A 24,736-nucleotide genomic window follows, 5' to 3' on the forward strand; every position below is an offset into this window, starting at 1 on the left:
GCTGTATGGTGTTGGGTACATTCTATCTTCCTCCAACATACCGAATAGGTTGTGTGATTGCCGTGTGTCTCTGACTTGTTGAGTATCTTGATACGTTCTTATTGATCCTTGTCAGAAGACATGCAGCTTGCGGTTTTCAAGCTGTGATGCTGATAGTATATCACTGAATGTCTTTGTATCAACTGGACGCAGTATCCCTAGTGACGCTTGAAACCCTGTGAAACTACCCTCCCCCACCATTTCTAATTTCATTGTGAAGGTGAAACAAGCATAGGTTTCTATGAAAATTTTCTCTAGGAAAACTAACAGAAGTAAAGGAATTTGGTTAGAATAAAGAACACAGTCTGGAGTAGGGGCGGGCGAGGTAGAAGTTGAAAATATCAGTATATTTTGAAATCTGTCTTTGTGTTACCATTTAAAGTACATCTGTATCTGAAAGTGGGACCTTTCTAATTAATAAAATAATCTTCAAACAAACCAGCTCCACCCTCTGCTCCTGCCTAAACTCACATCTTGTGTTCATTTCTTACTGTCAGGGCCTAGCTGATTTGACTAACTCCTGAAATATCTTTATATTGCTTACATCTAGGATTGTAAATCTTTGTTACCTTCAGAATACCTTTGTCAAAGCTCTTATTCATGTCATCATCTCCTATTCTGTGCTTTTGCTAAATCCTGATTCACCAACTTCAATCTTTCTGTTTCTTGAATCTCAGCTACTCTTACCTACAGATTGTTTTCGTTGGTCCTCCAGTACCAGACTAATTCTCTCCATGGTAGGTGGAAGGTCCCTCTGCCACCCCCCGCCCTCAGGCTCTCTTTACAATCTGGAAAAGCCTCCCAGCTCTTCTGTGCTCAGTTGTCCTCTAGACTCTCTTTAAAATCCCATCTCAAGATCCATCTTTTCTCCTTGGCCTATGGCTTTCAATCCTGTTCTCTAGTGAAACAATCAAGTTCTACTCCCTGAATGTTCAGGCGTCATGCTCAGTCATTCTTCCTATGGCTTCTAGTTCCTTCACCACTGGTGTATTGGAGTTACAGATACCACTGGGAGCATATATTATACAAGGTATTATTGGTGGTAATTGTTGCAAAAAGATTCAGTGATGGTTGTGTGGTTCAGGCTGTTAAAAACATAGTGCCTGGTAGTTTACACCAACAGTTCTGGGAACCAAAATTCAGTCCCTCTTTAGCTGTCTCTTAAAAACACAGCAACATAGAATTCTTGTGTCTTTTGGGGATGGGCAGGCAAAAATCTTGTCAAAATCTGGTTTATGGGTTTGTTACAAATTGAGGCTGCGAGGCATCCGCTCAGACCTGGTGTGATTAAAATAATGAGAGTTGGAAATACTACAAGTCTCACAATATTTGGTGTTCTGACAGTCCTCAGCTTCTGGAGTCAAGTGATTGTGTGAAAATTTCAGCATTCATTTAAGAAAAAAGGAAGTTTGTAGCCTTCCTGATTGCAGGGAAAATCTTGAAAACTTGCCTTAACGTATTTCTTTAAAAAACAAAAACAAAAACTTGTGATTATTTGGGGCCTGAGTTATGATTTTTGAATGCCAGCGATTGGCATTACTACTGAGTGCTCTCTATGGCCTGCTCGGTCCTAGTAGTTCATATTGAACATTCTCTTCTGATGCAAAACACACTGATTTCTGCTTAGTGATGGTCCTGGATCCTGTTTTTCTCCCTATTAACCTAGGGGGCCAGTGGGGGAAAACTGATGCAGACAATTCCTTTGGTGTAGTAGCTAAGCACAGTCTTTGCTACATTCCTGCTGGAGTGCAAGGTTCTTTGCTGGCATTGCATTATATAGTCTAATTCCCCTGACGCTTCCCAAATAATTGATGTTGTTTGCTTCTTGGAGTATGAATCTTTCAGCAGATTTTGGTGATTTATTGTTGAATACTTATGGAGCACACCATTAATCGTTCTGGTATGTAATCCGGTCAGATGGTCTTTCCCAGGGATTTGTTACTGGCCCTGTCTACTTAATTTTTATCCTTTTTGATTTAGAGGAAAAAAAATCTTTTTTTTGGACAACGCAGAGAGAGATGATTGACGGGGGTAAGCAGGAAGTACTGAGGCATGAGGATGATGTTTGTTCGGGAAAAACAGATCTGTGATTGATCTGATAGATAATTGGAGAGAGCAGACAAAATGTGTGTGTGTGTGTGTGTGTGTGTGAGTACATGCAATCTACTATTCAGGGCTCTAGGTGCCTCTGACAGATATTTGAAACAAATCATAAAACCAGCAGCCTCCTCTTATCCCCAAACAAGAAAATAGTAATCAAAAATTAACAATTGAGGGAAAACAGTAGCCCACCCTACTCACCAATTGCATCCCTCCTTGCTTCTTTCCCTCCCCTAAGCCTTGGAGAAATGGCTGGATTTTGGAACAGGCCCAGAAGGCTGACAGATGTAGCTATTTCTCACCAAGTTGGGGAGAAGAGTTTTGTAATGCCTTTCTCCCATGCCAATTGCCTCTCTTTTCCATTGCCTTGTGGTCACCTGTTCTTGTTTGCTCTTGCTCACAGTTTGATGTTGTTGGATTGCATAGATGCATTAACTGATTCTTTTTTTTTTAGAAGTGCTTTCCCTCCTCCCAGCACCTTTTTGTGCTCTGGTGAGCAAATAGTCGTCTAAGAGAACTCCGTTCAAAAGCAGTAAGCATACTGGCAGATGTCAGCAAATTTGTGGATCTAGGCCAGGCCTGCACAACTCATAAAGCAGCGAGGGCCATATTATTCCAAAGAAAACAGCTGAGGGCTGAAACCCCCCAAGCGCTGCCAAACCCCCCTCCCCAGCGCCACCCAGCCCCCCCCAAAAAACACAACAGCCCCCCGGCGCCACACGCCACACACCACACGGAAACAACCCCCCCAGCGCTGCCAAAACACTACCCCTCCCAGCGCCACCTGCCCCGCGGAAACAAACCCTCCTTCCCCAGCGCCACCCCACCGAAACAGCAGTATTGAACCTAGGTAATTTGTTATAGCAGGCCCCTAAGGTAGTATAATTAAGGTAAAAGAAAAATGTCTTTTTGCTAGAAGTAGAATAAGATCTTCCCCCCCACTTTGTAATCAATTGCCCTGTTGAATGAATGAGGTGTGAATGAGGAAGGCGTGGAAGGCAGGCACCTGCAGACAGCTGCAACTCTTGGAGAGGGCAGGACCAGCTCTAGGATTTTTGTCACCCCAAGCAAAAAAATTTTTGGCCGCCTCCCCTTTTTTTTCGTGCCCCTCTGCCCCCGGCCCCGCTCCAACTCCACTCCTTCCGAACCCTTTCTCCAAATCCCCAGCCCCGCCTCCTCCCCCGGCGTACCGCATTTCTCCCCCCACCATTGCTTCCTGCAGGCCCCCCCGCGACCTCCCGCCCTAGCTCACCTCCGCTCTGCCTGCTCCCACGGGTGTGCTGCCACTCCGCTTCTCCCCCCTCCCTCTCAGGCGAGGGAGGGCGGAGAAGCGGAGCAGCGGCGCGTTCAGAGGAGCAAGCGGAGCAGAGATGAGCTAGGGTGGGGGAGGGCGCAGGAAGTAACGGGGGGTAGAGGAACCACTCCCCGCTCCAGCTCACCTCCACTCCACCACCACCGCTGCCTCCCCCGAGCGCCCCGCCGCTCAGCTTGTCCTCCCTCCCAGCCTTGCTGCGTGAAACAGCTGTTTCGCGTGCAGCAAGCCTGGGAGGAAAGGGGGAGAAGCAGAGTGGCAGCGGCGCGCTCAGGGGAGCAAGTGGAGGCGAGCTGGGGCGGCGGGGGCACTTTTTCCCCATGCCTCGGAGTTGGCGCCTATGATGGCCGGCGCCAGAATGCTGCCCCTAGAAATACGCCGCCCCAAGCACCTGCTTGTTTTGCTGGTCCCTGGAGCTGGCCCTGGGAGAGGGGATGGGAGCCAGACCAGATCAGTAGAACAGGTCAGCCACCGATTCACCGCTTGCCTCCTCAGCCCCCCTCCCCTGGTTCACCTACTCACTCCCCGCCTGCTCGCATACTCAGCCCCTCCCCTTCACCCACTGCTTGCCTACTCACCCCCCTGCGGGCCGCACAGTGAGCCCACCTACTCAACCCCTGCGGGCCGCACAGTGAGCCCATGCAGGCCGCATGCGGCCCCCGGGCTGCATGTTGTGCAGGCCTGATCTAGGCTTTTCTATTGCTTTATAATTACCCCCCGCTTCCCCTGCCAAAAAAAAAAAAAAAAAAAAAAAGCCTATAAAATGCCAAGTCTCAAGGATTCTGTGGTTTACATTATGTTTTAGTTGTTATTCCTGCCCTGAACCTACTCTGAATTGGACATCTGTGATTCCTCAAGGACTACTAGATAAAGAGTGTACGAGATTTGCAGTGCTGGCTTCTCTTTTTAACTTTTATATTATTGCTGTGTTCTGCAGAAGTGGATTTTAAAGGTTATTTGCCATGTAAGTTGAAGCTGTATCCCCATGGTCTTCTCTCTTCTCTGTCTCACCTTGTAGCTCTTTGCTCTCACATAGCAGCAAAGGGAAATTACTTGAATAATTGGTTCACACGCGCACACTACAAAATTACAGGGCTGATGGAGGTGACAGTCTTCAATGTCCCAGTTATACCCTTTCTGGTGCTTTGTCAGGCAACGGAGATGCCCTCTTGGACAGTTACTCTTATAAATGCAATTAGGGCACCTAGGGCCTGGGAATTATGGGTCCTGCCTCTTCTCCATGGTTTATATCCTTGAGTCTGTCTTTCTCTCCCTACCCTTCGTTGCTTGTCTGCTGACATGCTGATGGCACACTTCCATGCAGCTGGGAGGGAAGGGATGATTAGTATCATCTCAGGTCAGCATTTCATGAGCTGGCTTCTCAGGCCATAGAAGAGTATTTAGAACTCTTTACCATCAAGATCTTAGCATGGGGTTGATTGCAGAGATGCTTAAGGTCAGTCCTGAAGCTGGATCTCTTAAATGGTGTGGCAAGATTCAGCTGATATGTACTCCATCCTCTGCTCCTAATATACTTCACTTCCACAGCCCTGTGCGGCAGTCGTCATTCTTCCAGTAGAGGTAGACTGGTGGGCCCTCCCTTTACTTGCACGGAGCTAGTTTGCTCCCCATGGCCATCCAATCCCTGGCCTTTCTGTTGAGACTGCGAACTACTTAGATTGTAAGCTCCTTGGTGCGGGGACCATTTTTTTGTTCTGTGTTTGTACAGTGGGGTCTTGGTCCATCCTCATAGGCGTAGGATAATACAAATAATTTCTAGGGCGCTAATTGTGGTGGTATGTTGACCATCCCAAATCGCATCCACTAGAAAATGCACAGAAATGACAAATCCATTGCACATAGGTCATTGGATAGTAAATTATTTCAGACCAAGGCTGGATTTGAACTGTTGACATGAGATGAAAGGCTTTGTGTAGAACTGCCAGACCCTGAACCATCTCCTATTCTTTCCCCCTGCTTGCCTGTGGGCTGAAATGCTGCATGTGAGGCCAGGTCAGCCAATACCTTTCTGCATTCCAAGGACCATTATGCAAGCAGGAATCTTTGCCTTCTTTAATTCTGCCCTTTGGAAGAAGTGAGAGGTCATTATGTTTCCCACTTCCTATTTCATACATACAGGAACGAAGTACAGTGTTTCTGATAGTCATACCTGACATATGATACCATTCTAAACAAAGGCTAACTTCTCTGGCACCAAGTCTTAACCTCAGACTGCACTGAGTCTGTTTATTTTGATAGATTAGCAAAGGGACATAGGTCAGCGTGTAAGCCTTTATTTTTATTTTTTAACAAGCTTATTTTTACAGAAACCTAGGGGCAAAATAAATGTTTCCAGGAATTGTTTTCATGTTAATTGTAATAGTTTATTTTTAAGGGCTTGGCATTCCTTTGCATTGTCTTTAACTCAAACATCTTGTACATGTATGAGAAATAGGACTCAAAATGAAATGTAAATTTGGGTTGGTTTTAGTTTTAACAATCTAAGGTAGGTGGTAGTAATCGGGTCAAGAAATCGGTTTCCAAAATATCATTTTTAACCTGTCAATTTTCCTTTCAAGGAGAACAAAACTTGGGAAACTGGGAGGTGGGATATTGAGATTCAGTGTGTGCTTCTTTGTAATGTAGTCTGCTTTTTATCATCCATCTCCAGGGTGCACTCCTAGAAAGTGTGGAAGAGGCATAACAGACGCAGTAATCACCAGGGAGGAAGCTGAAAGAATCCGTAGGTAATTTTTCTTTTAGCCTTAAAAAATTACCTTAGTAGCATTGGACTAGAGGCAAGTGGGATTACATTGGAAGTGTTTACACCATGTCATTGGTGCAAAGGTCATTAGCTGAGGACTAAGGCTAACACTTCAGGGTGTTAAAATCTTTCCCAAAGTTGTCTTCTATTTTGCAACTGGCTGCTCTAGTCGTCTGGGACACTCTGTCTTATTCACTGGCGATTGGGGAGGAAGACTCATGTCCCAATGGAAGGAAATATGGTAGTGTCCTGGATTGAATTAGGGATTTTCATTTGCTCCATTGTTCCCGGTCAGACTTTCCCCCATTTTGTGTAACCCTATCTCCTTTCTGTGCATAGTAGTAGCTATGAGCTACTCTGGGCTATGAGCTAGAGCTAACAAAATGCAGTAAGGCAGATGGCTTCCTCTGTGACTCCAATGTGCGGTGCTGTGGTCAAGTGCTAAGAGATGCTTGAACTTGACACAGCTGGGCAGGTGAACAGCCTAATTGAATACCAGTTGTTTGCAGTAACCAAACACTAGGGGCTGCCTAAGTGATGTGGTCTGTATTATAAACTGTGGGTTGCCTGAGAACACTGCTTCTAAGTCTACACTAGCACTTTTATCAGTAAAACCTTGGTCTGTCAGGCGTGTGGAAACCCTCCCCTTCCCATCTGACGTAAGTTTCACCAACAGAAGTGCCGGTGTGGACAGCGCTATGTCGGCGGGAGACGCTCTCCTGCTGACATAGCTACTTCTGCTCGTTGGGGGTGGTTTAACTATGCCGGCAAAGAGAGCTCTCTCCCGCAAGCATAGAGTGGCTACATGGGAGTCGTTAACATAGCTTTAAATCTCCCAGCCCCCTTTTGATGCAGGACTGGTATAGATCCCAGTCCTCACATATTGTAATGGCTTGTTCACCAGCCAAGTCAAAGGTCCATCCCTTTCTAATTCTGGTCTCTTATTTTTATACTCCAGTATAATGTAGTACATTTTGTATTATTGTCCTTAGAGTCGAAATGTAGGCCTCTTCACATTAGTCCTGTTTGGCAGGATATCTTTGGAAGCCAGGGATTTTTTTTTTTTTAAAGCGTCTTTGGGATTCCCGCAAGAGGGCTGAGAATGCCCCACATTGCAGCCATCTTCTTGCAAGCAAATGCTCTACCCTTCTTGGTATCATGGGTTTATTTGCCTGCTTGTGACTTGTAACTGCAAGATCATAGGGATTTCAAGCCAATGACAACTCTCTTCACCAATGCCCATTACATGTGTTGTGTTGGCTAATATTTACCCGACAGCTGTACATTGTAAATTGTATTGTTAAGGACAAAGAGGTCTGGCTGTAATTCTGATTTGAGACTGTTATTTCACCTGCAGAATAGCGGAGAGGGGACTGTCCTTGGGAGGATCTGATGGAGGGGTGAGCAGCGTCCTGTTACCTTTTACATTCTTCTGTTTTTAAGGCAAGATTTTCAGGTTTTAAATGCATTTTTGGGAGGAGGCAAGGGGAGGAAGTAGGATGGATAATTCCACTGGCTACCCCGATTTGGCAAGCTCTCCTTATGGAGATGTTGATCTTCCTCCGTAGTAGAGATCATGGCATTTGCATTATAACTTACTCATTCCCTGTTTTTCAGTTTGTAAATATAACACCCATGCTGTATTCTGCAGTCTGGTGCATGATATTGTGCTATGGACATGGATGCTATTAACTACAGCACTGGTGCATTAGCCTTTGACTCCTGGTTCTTCAAAACTGTGCCTCTAAAATAAACTGTGGAAACCCCTTAGAGATCAGTTTTGGGGTAACATGAAACATATTTGGTGCCTCAAGAAGACCTTTGAAAAATATTCTGTTTAAAAACAATTTTCTTCCTTTGATGTACATTCCCTTTCATTTCTCTTCCCTCACTCTTTATTCCTCAGTATATTTGTGTGAGGAATAGAATCTTTAGTTCTGAAGAGTTGGCTGCATATTCCCTACTTATATTGGTAATCTGTGACATCCTACTTTGTGGTAGAAGATTGATGTGATTGTTAAAGCCTGGTATGACTACTTGCATGCTTAAAGTTAAGCACCTGCTTTAGTCTTCTGCTGAATTAGGACTAGAAAGGAAATGAACAAGGAGTTGATAGAAATTTGAGAAACTCTTCTCTCATTTTCATGCAGATATCCTTATCAGTAAGGAATGAGGGAAATGAGAGACAGAAACAAAAATTGTTTATAAATCAAGAGTTCAAGTCTCTTCCTAGGAGGCCTCAGTATAGCAGCTCTTTAATGAGCACTGCCCCAAAACCCCAAGGAGAACAACCACACATCTGGGAAGAGTTCTCTGTCCACCAGGTTTGGAGAAAGTAGATTGGGACTTGCCTCTGCAGAAATGGACGAAGGCTAGTGTTTTTTGGCAATACACACTGGCTAGGCTTTGGAAGGGTAGAAGAGAAGTTAGGAGGGGAAGGAGTTAAATGTTAAATTTTAAATAAAGCCTTCATTTACTCAGACTAATAATACCATTTGCTTTTTCCTGCAGTTGATGCTACTTTTTGCCGTTGTAGCCTTTATTTTTCCTGACTTTTTTCAGCTGTTTGTAATCCCAGTTTACGTTCCCTTTATTTTCTCTCACTAGCCAAGTGCCACAACTTTCCAGCTGCAATCCTTGCACAGGTGGAGTGACATATAAAACCTGTAGAAATGCAAGACATGTTTACCATAGTTATATTCCTTTATTTTCAGGCAGACTTTAAGTGTAACGCCAACAGACTCTGGTCGTCTGCGGGCAGGATCGAACTGGGGACCTCTGGAACTTAGTGCATGAGCCTCTACTGCATGAGCTAAAAACCAACTAACTCTTAGTTAAAGCTGTAGAGCAGACTTGTTTAACTCTCTCTTTAAGTGGTCTCGGTGCCACTAGATGGGGCAGAACACCACACCCAAGGAGGTGTGTGGATGGGTTACATAAGCATGTTGGTCTCAAATCTATGGATTTGTCTTTGTCCATTGCACTGTAGAAATATAGTTGCAGCTACAAAATTAATAGTTTGATTAACTACTGAATAAGTGACTTCATTTTGTCTTGTTTTAGTCAAAGCAAGGAAAAGTTTGATGTATTATTTGTTTTCCTCCTGTATCCCATTTCTGTCCACCCGCTTTATGAGTAGGTGCGGGGTGTAGGTTTCCTTCTGTTGGATGTCTGTTTCTATGTAATATGATTCAATTATACAGTTCCAATCTACTAATCTGGAACCTAACCTTTGCCACAGAAATTTTATTTTTCTTTAATGGCAAAAACCCAGTAGTCCTTACTTTAGCAAAGTCCCCATTGAAATTATTGGGAGTTTTGCTTGAGTAAAGATGGAACGATTTGGTCCTGAGAGACCAGATTCTTGCTTTAAAGCCAATTTCCCCAAGTGTCAGTGTAACCCTGTGGGTGGAGTGCAAAGAGCTGTCTAAGGGAATGTGAACAGGCCTCTCACTTGTCCTCTAAAGTCTTACCTTTCATTTTTAACCCTCCCCCATAAATCTCCAGTTTATGGTTGCAAAGAAAACCTTGAAAACATAAGCTGGGTGTTACCAATGCAGAGATGCCTTCCCAACTTTTCAGACCCTGAAAAAAAACTCTCAGGTGTGAACTGCTCCATTTCAATGGGTTCTAACTCAGATACCAGCAATGGTAATTTAAAAGACAACATTCTTAATTATTTCACTGCTTACCAAGGCATGTAACAAAGGATAGGAAACATCTTATTCAGGGTCCTGTGTATCCCACAATTTAGCAGTTGTGGAATTCACCCCATTGCTGCAGAACTGTGCTCTAGAATCTCAGCTTTCATTAAAATATGAAATAATTTCTAGACCTTGTGGTTGCAGAAAGAATCTCAAACATGAACCAAAACATATGTTATAGCTGTCTCCCTGCCCTGCTGGGAACTGCATATAGCTGTCTCTTGTTCTGCAGATTTAATTGGCTTTATAGTGCATGTCTCTGATGCTGTTTTGTGAAGCCAGGTAGCAAGGTATTGGGGGTGGGGGAGAGAGATGGAATCCAGCTTGTTGCTAGGGAATGGGGGAGACAGAAATGTGGGCTGATGAGCTAGGCAACCTGGAAAAGAGTGCAGTAGCTGAGGCCTGGGGAAATAAGATGGCTACAAACTTCCTTATTCCATAGTGCACTTGGGAGGGAAGGAGGTACTGAGCTGGGAGCCAAAGCCTGGGGAGTGGAGCTGGGCCATTTGGAGAGCATAATGAAAAACCTATTGTCCATATCAAGATAGAAAATAATGATCAACAAATGTTTCCCAATGAGTATTTTCAACTTTGATCCATAGCTGGGTGTTTTGGGGGTGGAAGGCATGGAAAGGAAGATGGATTTTGTGGCAGTAGAATAAATTAATGCAACTGTGCAATTGAATGTAATGTCCAGGGTGGTTTCTCAGTTCCAATCTGTTCCAAGCTCTCCATCACATCTTGGAACATACACTAACCTTGCTCTGTATTTAAATACAGTATGTACACTAGTTTATGGCAGAGGATGTAAAAGTATCTGACATCACCTACAGTAACACATTGATGTCTCATAGAATGTGTCTGAACATTAAATAAAGATGCTAAAACAAGGAAGTCAGGGACTCCGTGTAGGTATGAGTTATCATCCTAAATTTTTCCAGATTATATTTGAACTTGATTGAGAGATATTGTGGAGTCAGTAGCTCCTTTGTTTTGTTATCATCCCACAAAATATGTTGCTTTCCTTGGTACTAAATGTAGGTAGAAATAGAAATGGTATTTGGATTGTCTTTCGGAAGAAGGCAGCCTTCACTTCAACTGTAGATCTAGTTTTATATTGTGCCCAAGATCCCACACCTGGAATTATTTCCTAGTTCCTCCTTTGTCCCTTTTTGTAAAAAAATTTTTTTAATTAGGTGAAAGGAAGACAGCTCTGAAAATAATTCATAGAACAGTAGATGATGGGGCATCTCACTGAACCTCTTGCATTTTACATAAGTATTCCCACTTATGCTATAGTAACAACACTTAGCATTTATATAGCATGCTACATGTTCAAAGCGCTGTACAATCATCCTCACAGCACCACATTTTGAGGCAGTATTTTATTATTGAATCTGGAGGGAACAGAACATTGAGTTCATTATCAATGAATGCCAACTCTGCTCGTATAAAGCTAGTCATTCTTTCATTACTGTATCAGCTATCATTTTGTTGTGGATCTGTATTTTGTGTTGATGTAACAGTTGAATTGGGCACAGTTTTGAATAGCGTTAGGCACATATATTCCCTTTGAGTTGGCTAAGGGAGCATTAATTGGATTACTGATTTATCTGAGGACAAGGGACTCTTCTCAGCATGAAGGATAATTGCAGTATGTGAAATCATATCATCTTGATTGGCAGCTATTAGAGAAACTGTTTGGCTGTGGGCTGCTTCAGCTCAAATTACGTTGAATGCTGGGGGTGGCTCTTGCTTTTCAACAGATTGGTAACCGATTGCTTCACTGGAAAGAAGCAAGTGTAAATGTCCCTTATTCAAGTGCTGCTAGCTTTAGTGAATGGTTTGCAAAGAATTGCATTAAGTTGGTGCCCTCAGTGTCCTGCCATAGAGTGATTTTATTCCTAACCTCTGGGGTTCTCAGAGTCCTCAGCCCCCATCTTCCTTTGGGCTTTGGGTTTGGGTTTTCTGGTCTCCTGACTGTGGGCCTGATCCTAGGACATATGATCTTCGCACTGGTCCCTTAACCCAGAGAGCTCCACTGAAATGCAGTCTTATTTATTTTTACCACAGACTTATTTTTTTTCCCAGTGGACTGAGATTTTGGGTCATCTGCCTTCATGATGCTTGCTGAAGCTTTACTCCATCCTCTTTCATGTCAGTAGAGGGGAGGCCTTTGGACACAAGTTCTTTAACTCTCACTTTCTTTTATGCATTTTTTCCTCTACTGTTGCCCTGTCTTTTTTTGCTCCATCTCACTTAATGCTTGTGCTTGCATTTCCCACACCATTAGCCAAAAAGCTCTCAGCTGTTAGGCCAGATTATGATGTGTTGTGTCTGATGTTGGTGATGTCCAGACAAAAGTGTCTTATCTCATTAGAGCCTTTCATCCTCCCCTCTTTTCCTGATGGTTTAGAGACTGCTTTACATTTTATTTCATCTAGCTGTTCTTTCCGCCTACCAAAAAAACTGCACGCAAGTTGGACTGCTTCTTAAATTTTCTTAGGGCTTATAAGGTGTATTGGATGACTCTCTGTCCAGTTGCACATATTTTTCTTTGGATAGTTGTTAACTTTCAAATCTTTCATATAAACCCTTTTCCTCCCTTTTAAGTTTTTTTAGACCTCTTTTTAGCCAAACTGATCTCTCCACAGTTTGCAATTGTCCTCCTAATTTGAGTTGCTTCATATTAAGATGTAGACTCTATTCCAGCTGTCTTAACTTTCTATACCCTTTCATTGTTTTTTCACAGCTAGACACACCGGATATTGCCTGCCATGCCTTTTAGTTTAGGCGTCACTGAGGTTCAGGGTATTTTTTTGGCTGGACATGATATCATGACATAATGTACTAAACTCAAAGAATTGGTGTTCTCTGGCCTGTCAGTTTCTCCTCCCTGTTATCCTTTTCCCCTCTGAGGAATTTTAAGTGTAAGACACTATTTTCTCCTTGACTTTTCCACCCTCACATGTAAGGAAATTCCCAGCAAACTTCTGAATTGCTGAAGTCACCAAGTTATGGTGCTAAGCTTTTTCTTCTGTCTCCCTCAGTAATGATTCATGGATAAATATTCATAGATTTTAAGGCTGGCAGGGACAATTACGATCATTTTGCCTGACCTCCTGCACGACACAGACCAGAGAACCTCACCCACTTATGTGCTGCTTCTGAACCATGATTAATCTCTCTACAGACTGATTCTCAAATAGCTATGCTCATCGTTCTTTTATTTTATTGTCATTCTCATTGGCATGATTGCCACTTGCCTTTGTTTAGTTTTTAGTTGCTTCTCTACAAAGACAGTGACCTTTGCTTTTCTATGCCTCCCTTATACTGTGTTCCTACTTGTGTTTAATGTTCCAGTTGTGATTCATTCCTTCATGGCTCTGTAATTACTGTTCTCATGACTTCTCTCCAACGTAAATTAAACTCATCCCGTTGATTACTGGTGCTATTGGCATTTGTGCAGAGACACCAGAGAGCAGTCTCTTTTCCTCCTCCCATAGTCGCCTCTCTGTTACTTCTTGTTTAGTACAAAACCCACAGGGTCAGCTGTTCAGATCCCCTTTTTGCAGGGAAAACTGTATCTCTTGGTCACAGAAAGAGGTAACAAGTGCACACACTTTCCCCAGCTCTGGGTTTCTTGCCTGGGGGAAAAACAGGTTTCTCACATGCAGTATCTCCCATCCTGTTCCTGGTTCATGGTCCTGGAGTATCTGTATAGTCCCTGAGTTGCTGTTAGCTCTTTATTTCCCAGGGATGGGGCAGGTCCTCTGCACCCTATAATACTTCTTTCCCCCATTTCTTGTCCCTTACATTGCCTGGAGATCACAAATTGGTTCTTCCCGTATATTAAGCATCTTACTACCCCTTTGTAAGTAGCTGCCACATCTCTTTTGGCAATGTGCATCTTCCACTTCACTTGATGTCCCTTACAGTTATTTCCTGCTGTTGCCTGGACTATTCCTTCCCCTTGTCGATTAGAGGGAATTGTCTGGATTCTTTCACTGCTGGCTCACTGTTGTTTCCCTGGCTCATCTGCTCAAGCAGACTCCACCAGCCCTTTTTCTAGCTCTGAAAGCTGAACTGATCACCTGTGAGGTGCTTCTCAATTCTCTGCCTTGCATGGTGACAGGTTTCAGAGTGGTAGCCGTGCTAGTCTGTATCAGCAAAAACAACGAGGAGTCCTTGTGCTTTTCACTTCATGCATCTGATAAAGTGGGTTTTAGCCCACGAAAGCTTATGCCCAAATAAATTTGTTAGTCTCTAAGGTGCCACAAGGACTCCTCATTTTTTCTAAATTCTTTGTAAGCGCTAAAATTGGTTCTCCTTGATACCTGCCTGCCTACACCTTTTGCGGCCCGTCTTGGCCTTTCTGCTAACTTGCGTCCCTGACCAAAGGTCTCACACAACAAAGTGCTGTTAGTACAGTTTCTAAGATTCCTCCAAGGAACCGTTTGAACCTTATTTCTTTCCTTTGGCAGGAATTAAAGCCCAGCCGTAGCAGTTAGGATATGAGTCATCTTATAAAGCTTGCAGAATTGTAGCAGGATTAAAGGAACAAAGCAAGATTTTCATGACATGAAGACTTTCTTTTTCCCAGTTAAAAGCTAATGGAAATTGCATGTGACACGACGTTAAGATGTGGATATCCATGTGGGCTTTTTCTTCAATTGTCATTGTTCCATGCATTTTTGAAGTGCCTGTTGCTTGAGTATCTGAGTATTTAGAAACGTTTTGGATGTTGAGGCATCACATGTTTCCAATTTTAAACTTTAGGCAGAAGCTAGGATAAGAAAGGCAGCTAATCCATAGCTCTGCAGCAGATCTTATAACCCAGCCAAGCAGAAGGACAATGTTGAAAGGGTTCTAAACTACAGATTTATTGTATTTAATTATCTTTTGGTTTTTAAAACATACCCATTAGCAGTGCCCATTCCGTGCTGCAGTATTTAAACCAACACAAGAATCAGCTAAATTGGTAAGATTACCACCCCCATGTATAATTATAATTATAATATCTAATCAGCCAGAAGCATTAAATCTGTATCCAATGCAAATGTGCATCAGATACCATGGCAAAATATTGGTTTAACTATGGTAACCTGTGATCTCTGGAATCTGACTGGGAACTTCCACATGAGTTAGACTTCATGTGCATTGAACCTGATGAACCTAATCTGCAAAAGACCTAGGCAGCACAGTGGATGGACACTTCATCTCTTGCACCTCTTCTTTCAAGATTCAATTGAGGTGGAGGTTGAAATATGGAATTTGTTTTGAGAACTGAGCACGACTACATACAGTTGGGCCTGGCCGTGTCTGGTTCTGCTCAGAAAGAGTTGGCGATTGTAGAACTGACATTACTTTTCACACACAAACATAGGAGTGTTGATGTGGAGGAGATACGGAAAATCAGGCAGGTCCTGAGCAATACCAACCTCTTCACCTAAAATCGGAGTCTGTTTTGTTTTATTTTTCCTCTTGGGCAGCTTGTGCCCATGCAGCTTCTCTTCAGATAAGCAGGGCCGGCTCCAGGCACCAGCTTAACAAGCTCTAGGAACTGCTGCCGCCGATCGCGGCTTTTTTTTTTTTTTTTCCAATTGCTGCCGATCGTGATTGCGGCTTTTTTTTTTTTTTTTGCTTGGGGCGGCAGAAATGCTGTAGCCGGCCCTGCAGATAACCACTTTTAAATAACCATTTATCAAAGGGGGAAAAAGGGTTTGTGTGTGTGGGGAGAAAGCTGAATTGCTGAGGCAGAGGACAAATATTTATTTGTTGACATCTGTTTAGCAGACAGTGTTCAAAGCAAGGGTCAGATGTCCCTTTTGTCACTGCTTTAAAGGGAGGAGTGAGTTCCTTTTGTCATTAGTGTTGCTGAGCACCTGCAAATCCCAGTTCAATGTTGTCTCCCAAATAGGAGGATGATAGAGAAAGAAACCACTAACAAGGGTTGGGGGTGTGATGACGTCTAAATTTGTGCTTCATTCTTTTAAGGGAAGTCCAGAATCTTTCTAGCAGGAATTCTGTGCAATGGCATAAGGGAAATTGTTCTATTACAATCACTCTTAAAAGGTGGGTGGAAAGTGTTAGCAGTCGTTCTGCCATCTCTGTACAAGCTTTACAAGGCTTTCATGCTGGGCGTGTTGAGCTGAAGTGAGGTGTGGCGTATCTGGATCAGAGCGCTGAGATTTGTTTGGGTGTAGTGTTGCCATAGTCTTCCTCCAAGCTAACTTCCCAAGTGTAGAAAATGGTACTGAAAGGCCAATAAGCACCTAATGTTCTCAGATGGCTTTATGCGAAAATAGCTGTGATTCAGCTTCTTTTCAGGACAGCAATTGAACAAAAAGAAGCCCTGTGTATATGTATAATTGAGCCCTTATACACCTCTGGCATTCAGTCTCTTTTCCCTCTCTAAGGCAGTGCTGAGGGCTATTCATTCCCTTCCCTGCTTCTTTTCAGTCTCCTCCATCTGCCTTTCCAGGCTTCATATTGCAGCCATTATATTCCCAGCTATGGATATCTTTCATTTTTTTGGGAGCCCATCCGCTGCCTTTTCATTAGCGGGACTGATGGTTTTGGATCCCCTGCATTGCTGCAAGCCCATGCTGCTTCAGGAAGCAAGAGGAAAATTGATATTTTGAATGACTGCTCAAGGTAAATTGAAGTTGGGAAGCAAAGGAGTTTTTTAAATTAAACCTACTTATTCAACTACGTGTCCTGCTATTCCGGGTTATAGAATTTCCTGGTCTTGTCTATAAAAAAGCTTACAACCATTACAGAGCTTCTGTAGCAACTCCACAGTTCTGGCTGTAACTTAGATTGTTGCACAGAAGTTGAGGTCTTCAATAAGACTATTACACTGAGGTTTGAGTAAAGCTTATTACAGGAGCTCTCCTTGGCTGACTTTTGATGTAGGATGACTTGTCTACATTAGTCCTTTAAATGCTTTTGGGGGGCTACAAGGGTGGAGGGGTCTGTGCACTCCATGCCGTGTCCATTTTAATAGCTTGATAATGTATGCACTTTAAGAGACTGACGAAAACACATGGATGGATGGGGGAAGAGGGATATTTCCTCATTGTGGGGGCTGAAGCAGAATCCATTGGGATTCCCCTATTTTAACCCCGAGCATTCAAAGACTCCTGGTTGCAGCAACGCTTTCTGGCAAAGAGGCTGCATGTGGCTATTAGCAATGTCCTTGCCAAGCACGGTCCAGGAGGAATGGTGAGTGAGTGATGCAGAACCTTGCCGTGAGGCTGGAGGTGAGCCTGCAGCTGCATTGTTAGCTTAGACTGGTCATCAGTCTTGTATATCCATATCCTGTGCTGCCACTAGAGAGCCCGGTCATCTAGCTATGGCATCTTTTTACTTCAAATCACATGTAATGATAAAAATGTGGACTCTTGCCTAATGAAGAAGGGCCATCAGAGCACTAGAACACATCCTGCTGGAAAGATGGAGTTTGCATTGTGTATGGACAGATCACCTAGTGGTATGACCATAGAAGCATAGAATATTAGGGTTGGAAGAGATCTCAGGAGGTCATCTAGTCCAACCCCCTGCTCAAAGCAGGACCAATCCCCAGACAGATTTTTACCCCAGTTCCCTAAATGGCCCCCTCAAGGATTGAACTCACAACCCTGGGTTTAGCAGGCCAATGCTCAAACCACTGAGCTATCCCTCCCCCGAAAACCATCATTGCCTGTGACCTATCCAAACAACTTGAGTGGTCACAGGTCCTGTCAAACAGGTAGCAAAGAGACCATGTATGTATCTCTTTGAAAAGGGCAGGATTCCATGTACACATCAAAGGATGTCCTCTCATTTAACTGTCTCTTGCCAGTTGGACACCTGCCTACACTGAAAATTACATTAGTTGAGTCAGTTTTTAAATCAGGTTCAGCTAAATGTATTCTGATTTAAAAGTAAATCTTGATTTTAAAATTGCCAATGGAGAATCCACAATGATCCTTGATAAGTTGTTCCAATGATTAATTATCCTCACCGTTAAAAAATTTAAATCTTATTTCCGGTTCGATTTTTGTCTAGCTTTAGCTCCCAGCCATTGGATAGTGTAATATCTTTCTCTGCTAGACTGAAGAGTCCATTATCAAATATTTTATTTCCCATATACATATAGACTGTTCAAGTCATTTTTTAAACTTCTCTTTACGCTTAAATAGATCAAGCTCTTTGAGTCTAGTATTATGAAGCATGTTTTTTAATCCTTTAATCATTCTTGTGGCTCTTTGCTGAACCCTCTCCAATTTATTAACATCCTTCTTGAATTGTGGGCATCAGAACTGGACACATTATTCCAGCACTGGTTACACCAGTATCAAATATAGAGGTAAAATAACCTCTCTACTGCTACTCGAGATTTCCTGGTTTATGAATCCTATGATTACATTAGCCCTCTTGGCCACAGCATCACACTGGTAACTTATGTTCAGCTGATTATCCACCATGACTTGCAAATCTTTTTCAGTCACTGCTTTCCAGGATAGAGTCCCCCATCTAGTAAGTATGTCCTACATTCTTCGTTCTTAGATGTGTACATTTATATTTAGTCATATTAAAACGCACATTGTTTACTTGCACCTGTTTTACCAAGCAACCTAGATCACGCTGCATCAGTGACTTGTCCTCTTCAGTATTTACCACTCCCCCAATTTTTATGTCATCTGCAACCATTATCAGTGATGAATTTGTTTTCTTCCAGGTCATTGATAAAAATACTAAATAGTGTAGGGCCAAGAACCGATCCCTGCCAGGACCCCACTAGAAACATAGCCATTAAATGGTGATTCCTTGCTTATAATTACATTTTGAGATTTATCAGTTAGTCAGCTTTTAATCCATTTAATGTGTGCCATGTTAATTTTATATCATTCTATTTTTTAATCAAAATGTCATGTGGTTCCAAGTCAGGTACCTTTTAGAAGTCTCAATAAATGACGTCATCATTAATATTTATCAACCAAACTTGTAGTCTCAAACGAAAAAATAGATCCTGTCAAACTAACTTGATACTATTTTCTATAAACCCATGTTGAATGGCATTAATTATGTTACTCTTTTTTAATTCTTTATTAATCGAGTACCATGTCAGCCGCCCCATTACCTTGTTTGGGATGCATGTCAGACTGACAGGCCTGTAATTATCTGGGTCATCCCATTTACCCTTTTAAAATATTGACACAACATTGGCTTTCTTTCAGTCTTCTCGAACTTTCCCGGTGCTCCAAGACTTCTTGAAAATCAACATTAATGGTCCGGTGAGCGCCTCAGCTATCTCTTTTAAAACTCTTGGATGCAAGTTATCTGGACCTGGTGATTTAAAAATGTCTAACCTTAGAAGCTGCTGTTTAACGTTTTCCTGAGATACTAGTGGAATGGCAACAGTTGAGGAGACTGCATCATCTGTTTTGAGTTTCTGATGGCTTGACTCAGACTGAGGAAATAGATTGAATTTTCAGGATTGGGGAGAAAAATTGTAGTTACCTTCTAGGTCTTTATTTTTAATAACTAAAATGTTAGAAATGCAATAGTTACCATTGGCTCTAGTAGGATTTAGCTTTTTGGCTTCACATCAATAACTGCTGTCTTAAACAGACTTTCTCTTCTTAAATGTACAATATTATCAATGTGAGTAAGGCGCAGAAGATGCTTCTGGGAAATAAAATTTGCTGTTGTTTTCGGGGGAGGGAAAAGAAAAGGTTTAACTGAAGAAAAGGTATGGAGAGGCTAGATACCAATGCTTCTCTGTCTAGGTACTTATGGCTCATATCACTGATATCTGAGTGCCTCGCAAACATTAATGAATTCATATTCTCAATGCCACTGTGAGTAAGAGGAGGTATCTCCGTTTTTCAAATGAGGGTTTGAGGCACAGAGAAACTGACTTGCCCAAGATCGTGCAAGAAGTCTGTGGCAAGACCAGGTTTGAACTTAAATCTCTAGAGTCCCAATCCAGTGCCTTCTCTTTCATTTAGATACCAAAATTGATAGGAGCCTTAGAAAGACCTGCAAGAGAATAGCTGTTAACAGTGGTGAGCTGGAGCCGGTTCGCAAGAACCAGTTGTTAAATTTAGAAGCCGATGTAGAACCGGTTGTGAAAGGGGTAGGTGGGCAAACTCCGGTCCACGGGCAACATCCGGCCCGTGGGACTGTCCTGTCCGGCCCACCTGAGCTCCCAGCTGGGGAGGCTCCATTGGCCCCTCCCCCGTTTCCCCCCCTCTCGCAGAGCCCCAGTGTGCCGCACCACCAGCGCTCTGGGCAGCTCTGCAGCTCCTGCCGCTTTGAGCGGCATGGTAAGGGGATGGGGCTGTGAGCTCCAGTGGGCCGCGGCATCCTTACACGCTGCCCTGAGCAGCATGGTAAGGGGGCCGGGCTGGGGCTGGGAGGAGGTGTTGGATAAGGGGTAGGGAGTGGTTGGAGAGGGCGGAGGTTCTGGGGGGACGGTCAGGGGATGGGGAACGGGCGGGTTGGGTAGGTGTGAGTTCAGGGGGTCTGTCAGGGTGGTGGTGGATGGGGTCAGGGGACAGGGAGCAGGGCGAGTTGGGTAGGGGTTGGGATCCTGGGGGGCAGTTAGGGTGGGGGTGATCAGGGGACAAGGAGCGGGGGGGGGGGAAGGGGTTGATGATTCCCTTGGTCCAGGCACTATAGAAGGTAGCCATAAGTTTGCGCTCCAAGGATCCCCTTGCAAGCCCTAGTGTAGTGGGAGGCAGGGGGCAGCGCTACAGTCATTTGGCGCAGGACTATGGGACAGCTCAGGAAGGCTGTCATAACCTAGACATCCGATGAAGTGGGCTATAGCCCACGAAAGCTTATGCTCAAATAAATATATTAGTCTCTAAGGTGCCACAAGTACTCCTGTTCTTTTTACGGATACAGACTAACACGGCTGCTACTCTGAAACCATAACCTAGACAGGCCCCCAGGCCTGTCTAAGGGCTTTTCTTCACTACCCGCCTGGATCGGCAGGTAGAAATCGATCTCTCGTGGATCGAATTATCGTGTCTCGTTGGGATGCGACGATCCCCGAATTGACGCGCGTACTCCACCAGCCCAGGTAGGAGTAAGCGCCGTCGACGGGGGAGCCGCGGCGGTCGATTTGTCACCGTCCTCACAGCGGGGTAAGTCAGATCGGATCCGTCGAATTCACCTATGCTATTCACGTAGCTGAATTTGCGTATCTTAAATCGATCCCCACCCTAGTGTTTTGGGAGGCACAGCCTTCCCTACCCGGCCGGCCCCCGATACAATTTTGCAACCCGATGATGTGGCCGTCGGGCCAAAATGTTTGCCCACCCCGGTCTAGTTTATTATTTTATTAACAGGGTTGCCCTTGCCTCATTCGTTATGTTGATATGCGCATGTGAGTCAAATGTCCTCACTGCCAAAGTTCATCCTGCTGAGAAAGAGAGAGAGAGACAACATCTTGTTTCTTGTGTTAATTAATCGAAGTCCCACTTGCCTCGTTCGTGCACTTGCTAAACTGTTTTCAATACATTTCAACACGACCAGTCATAGTCGGTCTGTTTGTTTCTAGGAAATTGCATGTGATATTTTGGTGTGTAATACTATCTGGACTGTTATTCGAAGATTAAAGTTTTCTATTCAATATTATTTACCCTTCATAGTGAAATGCCAGAAAAGCATTAGTGATTGGTTTTCCAATAAAATGACAAAATCATTAGTCAGTAGTTCTAGTAGTGAAAATAATTATTTAAATACTGAAAACGCTGATGACAATAATTTTGGTAATGAAAATATCTTAAATGTTGAATCATCTGAAAATGTGTCCACACTGGAAGAGGATTTACATGATTGTGAAAATTTAGTACCCGATTGTTGGACTTCCGAGGAGGCACAATATTTTTTAAAGAAATATAATGGCTTGATAATTGAAGGCAAAAAACTTGGCTGTTCCCAACGTGCAAAGATGTCACTTTTGGGGGTCCTTGGAGGAAAATCTTTACACGCTTCTTCGGAATGGCAAAAGTGTACTATTAAAGCATCTGGAACTGATAAAAAAGTTCAGCAAGCTTCATTAAGAAAAAAAGTGAAGAAACATTTCGAATCAAGCTCTCATTTGAGAGTTATAAATATTTTAAATGAATCTAAAAAAGAACCTCTCACTACAGTGATTGATAAACTTACTGAAAAAAATATTGCAATAACCAGCAAAAATTTAAACCTGGTTTACAGCTTAGTAAAAAGAAACTGACCAATGTCAGAGGATGAAGTAGAGCTACAAATTAAAAATGAAACTGATTTAGGGAACTGCCTACATTCTCGATTTTCGGCCATCAGAATCGTAGAACATATTGCTGAATTGATAAGAAAACAAATTTTTAGTAAAATAATCGAAAACAATTCAAAGATTTGTATTATTGATGAAGCTTCTATAATTTCAAGTAAAACTGTGCTTGTAATTCTTATAAAATGTGAATTACAAGATTCTTCAACAATTTTTCTCGATTTAGTGGAATTAGAATCAGCAAAAGCAGAAAATATTTATAATGCTTTGAGAAATACATTAACTGATACAGGATTTGACACAGAATATTTAAAGAAAAAATTTATCGGATTTTGTTCTGATGGCGCGAGCACCAGGCTTGAACAGAAATCTGGAGTTGCTCCAAGATTGATTCAAGATTTTCCAAACATTATAATTTGGCATTGTTTGAATCATTGGCTGCAACTGGCTTTTAGATGATGCTGTAAATGATATCAATGAAATAAGCCATTTCAAGATTTTTTTGAACAAGATTTATGCAATTTTTCATCAGTCAAATAAAAGTCATTTTGAAGTTAAACAAGTTTCTGAAATCATCAAAATAGACCGTGTTTTTGGTCCACGATGGGCTTCTTGTAGCCTTACAGCTGTCAAAGCGGTCTGGAGAGCTTATCCAGCTCTTTATATTTACTTTTCCAAAAATAAGAAATTTTCTGGCATGGAAAAAAGAATGAAAAACAAAGAATTTTTAAAAGACTTGGCATTAATGATTGACATTTTGGATGAACTTGCATTATTATCAAATGCATTGCAAGCGAGACAATTGAGTTTAACAAAGGCAGATAAGCTAATCAAACGAATGATTGATTTTTTCATACAATTAAAAGATAGTTTTGGTATACACGAAAATAAAATTAGTGAAATGATAGAAAGTGATGCTTTCAAGTGCATAGAGTTTGAAGATAATGTAAGGTTTAAATCACTGCCACGAGACAAAGTAATAGTGTATTATTGAAAAAATGAAGGCAAGATTATTAAACGAAAATCACATTAAATATAAAGAAGATAATTTAGGTCATTCTCGTAATACACCTAAAATAGTTGAATTATTCAATGTTATGGATCCAACTTCATGGAATATTGAAGAAGTCAAGTTACCTTGGAAATCAGGAGAAGAAAAAGTGCATGAATTAAATTCATAACATTTGTAGTCGATTTAAATGATTTTCGTGACTGTGTAGAGAATAACATTCAATCAAAAAATCTTCCTGATCCAGAAACAATAAGGAAAGCAAAGCAAATTATGAACACAATTGCAATTAGTTCTGCAGAAGCAGAAAGAGCTTTTTCGTTGATGAATATTATTTGTAGTGATAAAAGGGCGAATTTAACAATTAAACATATTTCAAGCTTTATGACCATCGATTTGTTGGGAAAACCCCTAAGTTCTTGGAACCCAATACCATATGTTAAATCATGGATGAAAAGTCATCGATCCGCATTAGATACCAGAGTTCGTGTATCCAACATCAAAGATTATGGAGAAGATCAAGAAGCCATTTGGAAATTACTACCTAATTAGTAATAAATAATGTACTTAAATATTCTTTAAAATGTTTTGTTGTTGCACTGTATACTTCAACATGAATATATTACACTTTTCTTTTTTAATAACTTAAGTAGTTCACATGTAATATTTTAAAATACAAGAATAGGCATTTCATTCTTAAATATTATCGTTTGCTTACTCATACATCTCTTCTTTATATTTTCTTCTTTTCAAGTGTATTTTAAATTTGTGTAATAAAGCAATACTTTGTTTCTATTGTAATAAACATGTAAAAATGTTTTTTTTATTATTATTAAGTATGACTCTCAATGCATTGCCACCACTTATGGAGAAAGGTACAAAAAATACATACTGTGGCACATCCCTTAAATCAGAACTTTTTCTAGGGAACTGGTTGTTAAGATTTTGGCAGCTCATCACTGGCTGTTAACATTGTATATATGACTGTTGGGGAACAGATAATTCTGTTTGAAGAGTAAGGGAAACAGCATTCAGTTAGGGTAGTTTGTTAGAAAGATGATTTAAAATAATGGCATAAGCTTTTCCATGCTTATCAGTTTGTTTTTTTTCCACCCTTTTACTTCTGTCTCCTTTCCCAGGCTTCAATCTTGGATTTGCATTCTGGAGCTCTTTCAGTGGGGAAGCATTTTGTTAATCTGTACAGGTAAAGTGGGACAATGATTTACTCTCTCTCCTTTAGCCTCCTACAGCTTGGGTGTTCTACCTTCTAACAGTGCATAAGGACTCATGTATTAGGGATTTGATAGATTGTCAGTAGTTTCTTGGACCCTGTAAAAGCTTGTGTGGCACTAAATCTGACATAATTGTTATTGAACTGGGCTCTTAGGAAGCTATTAGTAATTTCAGTTGTAAGATTTACCTTTGTGTAATACTGGATAACAAATGACTTTTGTGCAGTTCAAAGTCCATAGCTATATCAATAGTAGAAGAAACACAGGGTTTTGCACCAACCTTTTAAAAGTGGGAAATCCACATTCTT

The 24,736-nt window shown here is 42.1% G+C and overlaps 1 protein-coding gene across 8 annotated transcripts in view; it reads left to right on the plus strand.

Annotated features, from left to right (window-relative positions):
- Positions 1-24,736, plus strand: part of OGFOD3 (2-oxoglutarate and iron dependent oxygenase domain containing 3) — a 96,060-nt gene that overhangs the window by 8,148 nt on the left and 63,176 nt on the right. For 5 of the 8 annotated variants that reach the window (XM_034789374.1, XM_034789371.1, XM_034789377.1 and 2 more), the window contains exons 3-6: positions 6,123-6,198; positions 7,573-7,615; positions 19,144-19,200; positions 24,336-24,400. In XM_034789374.1, coding sequence (XP_034645265.1) covers positions 6,123-6,198; positions 7,573-7,615; positions 19,144-19,200; positions 24,336-24,400 — 241 coding nt within the window. The remainder of the gene's footprint in view (positions 1-6,122; positions 6,199-7,572; positions 7,616-19,143; positions 19,201-24,335; positions 24,401-24,736) is intronic. The other 3 variants (XM_034789378.1, XM_034789372.1, XM_034789375.1) reach the window with 1 other exon arrangement.

This window comes from Trachemys scripta, chromosome 14 (assembly GCF_013100865.1).
Source record: "Trachemys scripta elegans isolate TJP31775 chromosome 14, CAS_Tse_1.0, whole genome shotgun sequence".
Classification (NCBI taxonomy): Eukaryota; Metazoa; Chordata; order Testudines; family Emydidae; genus Trachemys; species Trachemys scripta.